We start from the raw sequence: 6,000 nt of genomic DNA, 5'->3' as shown, positions 1-6,000 counted from the left end.
TTAATTGACGTAGTAAAGCCAGTAGATTAAGTTGAAGAGGGAGAAGGTGAAAGGGAATATTATCCGTGACCATCTGTCGATGGTGTTCACATCGGTCAGGTCTGGGATTTTGATTTTGAGCTGCGAGGATCTTCTCCGCAGGCGGGTTTTCTTTAAATGTGCGTTCCTGTCCAGGCTTGAGTCCCGCGGCGTGCTGGGCTTCCTGTACTGGACCCCCAAGCTGTCCAACACCATGGAGGAGGAGTTGTGGGTCTCGCTCACGGTGGTTGTGATCTCATTCCCTCCCACCTCGTTGTGGATCTCCAAGGTTGTCAGCAAAATGTTCCCCTGGGAATCGACCTAGACACAGCAGACAGGAGCGCCGTTAAAAATGGGCCCCCGAGCTGAGGCTTCAGTGACTGATGATACACGCGCAGCATGCATCAGGGCCCGGGCCACTAGACGGCCGACCGACCGACCTCAGCCTGGGAACACAGACAGCAGCCTTCAAAAACAGGTTTCTTTCCCCAAAATTAAATCACTTCGCACAAATCAGCTCAAGGTTGGCCTGGATGGCTGTAATACTCGTGTCACGACAACTATTGCTTCCCACACAAAACGTATAAATCATTCAGACACGTGGCAAAAATAGAAGCACAGCACGAACAACAATACGGCGGCGACATGACAGGAGGTGACTTGGTGAATATATTTTTCTTAACCTATAAAAACAGGAGGAACATTTTGAGATCGCACTTACATGATGCATGACCTCATTTTGTTAAATCCTTCAGATATATTAGAAACAAAGATATCTTCCTCCTTCTCATTCATTCTGTATATTTTCATAAAAGAAAACTATTTTATTCTGGGTTGTAAAAGCAGTTTATATAACAACATGTTAATCTTATGAACGTGTTGATACAAACAGAAATGATTTAAGCTTGTTATAAATACCTCCACCAAGGAGGTTATTATATAAAGGATCATTTTATGAGAATTAATGAAACGGTGTGTTTGTGGCCGCTGGAAAGCAACCCACGCATCAACGTGAGAGCAATGTGTGAGGGTTGAGATAAAGAGTTGGAACAGAACATCTAAACTATTACCAGATTTTTGGTGGCATTTGTCTGTCTGTTTGTCTGAATGTTAGCGGGATTAAGGAAAAACTGCCAGATGGACCTTAATGAAAAAAAATTGGAAGATGGGTTTTGTTCAAATTTAGATCCCATTAAATTTTGAGACCAATCTGGATCATTTACTTATAATGAAGGCTATATGGATTAAATTCACTCACCAAAAATCACGGCCATAAAGGGGTCCGCTATGCACTATTCTGGAAAATGTTCTTCTGGATCTGATCCAGAATGAGGTCAAGAAAAAACAAATTGCACAAATGATCCGGATTATCATGTGGATGGTGTAAAATCCAGTCTCAAGGGGAATGAGCTGCTTTTCTAGTTCTAAAATGTTTTTTATGACAATAATAATTAGAAGTTACAATGCATGTGTCTTTGGGTTTATTCAGAGGATACATAGGTCACAAACACATACAAACAAGAAGGTAAAACAGTGGGAAAGAGGAAAATAATATATCCTGTTGTGGTGACGCGGACAGAAATGACTGGTTGAGATGTTGAGATTAACCACGTTCATCTGGAAATGAGGAGGCCAAACTTTGCCGTGCAGCAGCAGCAAAGTTTCAGAGGAGGTTTCATAGATGTGACACAACAGGCACTCACCCGCCGTGAGCGATGGCGCCCCTGTACCTGATTGGACTGTTTAACGCATGAAGACTTGCAATTGCGTCCCTCCAGAATGGACTAGCCAGGAGAAACACAAACACAAACCCTTTTCTTTGAGTTTTTTTATTCAGAGGCTAGCCGAGCTGCTCGCAGGATAAGGAAGTCGAGGGTTGACACTGAGCATGACATTGTTTGATCCTATAGTGACGTGTGCATGATATGAACACAGTGTGTGCACACATTTTAAAATCTGTCGACACTGAGAGCGACATTAAATCGCAGGAGAATCCCTTATTTGCAAAAAGATGAGAAATTAAATCTCAATTTGGCTACAGAATTTCACGTTAGCATTTGAAACTGCGGACTTCCAGACCGAGTAGAAATTGTCTCTTTCTTCGTTGACATTTTCCGCATCGCAGCATAATATTCTTACGGCAATTTAACACGGGCTGATTTACGACCAAGTCGGCTTAAGACAAAACCCTCGGAACCAATTGCGGTCGTAAGTGGACGACCCCCTGTTTATTTAAGACACGGCTGTAGAGCTTCACTTGAACGCTACAGCTGCTACCTAAGGTGGAAAGTTTGAAATAATGTGCTTAACTCTTTAAAGGCTGGCTTTACTGCAGTTAATTTAAAATCATGCTTGTGACTCCAAATGGTCTCTTATGTGTTTGACTCAAATCTCACCTTGGGTTTGCCAAATTTGTCATTATTTGCCTTCTGCGCCTTCTCCGCAAGTTTCTTCTGCATCTGAGGACCTCGTCCAAAGAAGATGTAGTTGACAAAGGCATACTCCAGCAGAGCCAGGAAGACAAAGACGAAGCAGCACATCAGGTACATGTCTATCGCTTTGACGTAGGGGATTTTGGGCAGAGTCTCTCTTAGATGGGTGTTGATGGTTGTCATGGTCAGTACAGTAGTGATCCCTGGAAGAAGACAAAAAAAAAAGCACGATCATTATTGATAGTAGTTAATTCAGACAGTTGTTTTTATTTATTTATTACTGAATCCATGTTTGTATGTCTGTCAGTGAAAAAGCCCCTGATTTATATTTGGATTTCTTTCTTAGTCTCATCACTGATGTACCAAAATGACTAAATAACAACTAACTTGTATACAATTTTGAAACATGCCATGACTTATTTTCAGTGTTTGCCATCATTGCTTGCTGCCAATGGAGCTGTTTCTTTTTTTTTTTTAATTACATTTTCTTCATAATTCTTTTTTTATAAATAAGATATGTGTAAAAAAACAAATTAAATAAAATCACTTCCTGCATGCCTGTTTTTGGCACATTTGAATTTACTTACTTGTGTTGCAGAACAGCAGAAATGTTCCACTATATGGTTTACAGCTCGTGCAGCATAGGAGCGACCAGACTCAGCAAATACACTGTAGTGCAGAAATTCCTCCATAATGTGCAGCAGCAACAACAAATGTGTCCGTGTTGTTTTCGTGTGTCCTGAAAGGCTCACCAACCCGGACCGTGAGTCTATTTCTGTCGACTCAGGCTTACATAATTAAAATAAAAATGCTGCACAGTACAGTACTCTGTGTGTGTGTGTGGGGGGGGGGGGGGGGGGCTGAGAATGCTATAGGTTTATGGGATTGATTTCTGCAGAACACAGGAACAATCGAAAATCTCCCCAGCCTCAGAGGAGACTTACTCTTTAAGTATTACCCAAAATGCTTTTTTTTTTTAAACGCAGTGCAACAGAATTTACTGTTGTTTACATTACATCAGAATAAAGTATGAGTGTTTCATATATTATTACAAATGATTATTACTATTACTATTACTATGGGTGGCACGGTGGCCGAGTGGTTAGCGCTGTCGCCTCACAGCAAGAAGGTACCGGGGTTGAATCCTATCTGGGCGGAGTTCATATGGGCTGCTCATCGCTCCTCAGGAGTGAGTGAAACGCAGAGGAAGATTCCCACACAAGGATCAATAAAGTACTGAGAACTGGCTCTAACCTTGTATTAAAGAAGGATTCTAAAGCACCGTTATTTACGACACAAATGGCATGTGACTGAATGTGAAACTGAGGTCAACCCACTGCATGGTACACGTCATACCTAATGCAACTCTGGCAGCAGAGGCATCGTAATTTATCCAGAACGACACCCAGGACAAGATGGTGATGAGGATGGAGGGCATGTACGTCTGTAGGATGAAGTATCCGATGTTCCGCTTCAGCTTGAAGCTCAGAGACAGTCGAGGGTAGGCACCTGCAGGAAAACACAGCAAAGAAAAGGAAGCCCGCTTTAATTCAAGAGGAATGAGCGGGTGTCTGGCACTCGGTTTTGGTTCCTATGGCAATGGCTTGTGAAATGATTCCATCGCCATGGAAACTTACACAAGCATGGCACTAATTGCAAATCATCTCATGAAACTTTGATGCTATGTGTGTGTGAAACGGCAAGCGTAGAGCACAATGTAAAAATGCACAAGTTTCGTCACTCATTCGCACGATAGACTTTAACACTTCAAAACATGCAGGCCAAAGAGAGGAAACCATCTGATGCACATTCGTGATGCTGGACTCACCTGTGGAAAAGACCACGTTCCTGGAAACCAGTTTGTAGTCGACTATGGAGAACTGAGGGAGCTCGATTCGAGTCACTCCAGTCACGGCAGCGTCTCCTCCCTTCCAGTAGAACTCGATGTCGTCTGTTGTGTAGCCATCTGCACAGGGAACAGGGTAGGTGCGATTCATGTGAGCGGAAATGAATTGAGAAGCGCAGCTGCCTCACTTTGTTAGAGAGCTTGAATTAATAACATTTTTATTTGCTTCAGTAAAATCTGGGAGCCTAATTGCTCCTCCTGATTTACAGTAACTCTGATGAATCACACAGACTGCTGCTGATTGCATGACATGTAAATCTTCATGGGTGGAAGGGGCGGGGGGGCGGGTCACAGCAGGCGGACAGACTTCTACAACATGCATAGTCACATATTGTCATGAAGACAAGTGGAGCTGGATGAAGCTGTAATGTGGTCTCCTATAGAATTCACTGTCTGGTAAGAACCCGGGCGAACACAGCGGGTCTGGCTGGAGAGAGCGAGGCAGGCAATCCGAATGAGATACGACTGCTTAATAAATCAAATGCAATTCAGCAGCCCGTGCAGTTTCTGTCTCCATGGGATGAGGAGTGAGGCTTTAACTTACAGCTCTCAATTTCCAGAGTGCAGTTCTGTTCGTCCAGCGGGTATCTCCTCAGATCCATCATGCAGGCTGCTGTCGTTGTGATTCTGAATCAAAGTGAAGCCACAGCGCAGATATACATTACTGTACTTGCGTCGCCTAGTTTTAAATTGTTGGAATTATAATGTCAAATACAGGAAAACAGCAAATACAAGTCGGCGAGATAAAAAGATAATTATTTTTTGTCAGTTTGAGCTCGTGATGCGTTCGAGACTTGCAGGCCCACACTGAGAATCCTATCCTCAGCTGCAGTCCAGATTAATGTAAGAGGCATTATCTGAAAGGAGAGCCTGTTGCATTAGCATGGCAACGGAAAAATACACAACACTGGATGGACAGCCTGCTACAAGATAGCCTAAATGATGAGAGTAAATGCAACCAATGAGCAACGGATTGCTTGGCAATCATTAAACTACAATGGGAAGTGGGCTGAAATGTTGAAAATGTGTAAATACACACACATGGAGAGATACCTCTTCAACATTTGGAATGACACGGCATCAGATTAAAATAAAATACAAAACTCAACACTGCGTAGTCTCTATCGACACAAGCCCTGGGGAAATGATTAATTGAGCTGAGAGGCTCTTAATGCGGCGTGCCAAGGTAACCACAGTTCTTACCTGAGGCCGTAGAGAACAGTACCGTCCGGGTGTAGTCGGATCATGCGGTTCTTGACGGTGACACCGTGAACAAAGGACTTCTTGTCATTGAGGAAGTAGGTGTCCGGGACCCAGAGCTGGTCTGCTACTCTGTTGTCCAGAGTCAGGTTGAGAGGGATCCCTGCATAGGCCAGCCTCTTATCTCTCCAGTACTGCTGGAAGTACATGGTCAGAGTGTAGTCCTGTAGAGTGCAGACAGCAGAGCATCGTTACTCCCTAAAAATCCAATCGAATCTGACTACTAAACTACTAAAGAGGGGTAGAGTGCCTACAGGAGAACATACAGCCTGAGAGCCAATTTACAAGAAACACTGACAATGTCATTTTGTTCTGACTCAATTTCTGACAAGAAAAATGTCATATTTTATGAGCATAAATAAATAAATAAATATATATATATAT

At 43.0% G+C, this 6,000-nt stretch overlaps 1 protein-coding gene across 1 annotated transcript in view; it reads right to left on the bottom strand.

The window, feature by feature from the left end:
• gabrb3 (gamma-aminobutyric acid type A receptor subunit beta3) overlaps positions 1 to 6,000 on the bottom strand; it is a 26,621-nt gene continuing 20,621 nt past the window's right edge. Inside the window, exons 5-11 of the mRNA XM_068743131.1 lie at positions 5,560 to 5,780; positions 4,901 to 4,983; positions 4,279 to 4,416; positions 3,807 to 3,959; positions 2,415 to 2,653; positions 1,722 to 1,802; positions 1 to 339 (exon numbers count right to left, since the gene is read on the bottom strand). Of these exons, the coding sequence (XP_068599232.1) occupies positions 1 to 339; positions 1,722 to 1,802; positions 2,415 to 2,653; positions 3,807 to 3,959; positions 4,279 to 4,416; positions 4,901 to 4,983; positions 5,560 to 5,780 (1,254 nt within the window). The remainder of the gene's footprint in view (positions 340 to 1,721; positions 1,803 to 2,414; positions 2,654 to 3,806; positions 3,960 to 4,278; positions 4,417 to 4,900; positions 4,984 to 5,559; positions 5,781 to 6,000) is intronic.

This window comes from Brachionichthys hirsutus, chromosome 9 (genome assembly GCF_040956055.1).
Source record: "Brachionichthys hirsutus isolate HB-005 chromosome 9, CSIRO-AGI_Bhir_v1, whole genome shotgun sequence".
Classification (NCBI taxonomy): Eukaryota; Metazoa; Chordata; class Actinopteri; order Lophiiformes; family Brachionichthyidae; genus Brachionichthys; species Brachionichthys hirsutus.
The sequence above is the reverse complement of the archived record's forward strand: the minus strand, read 5'-3'. Positions and strand labels throughout refer to the sequence as shown.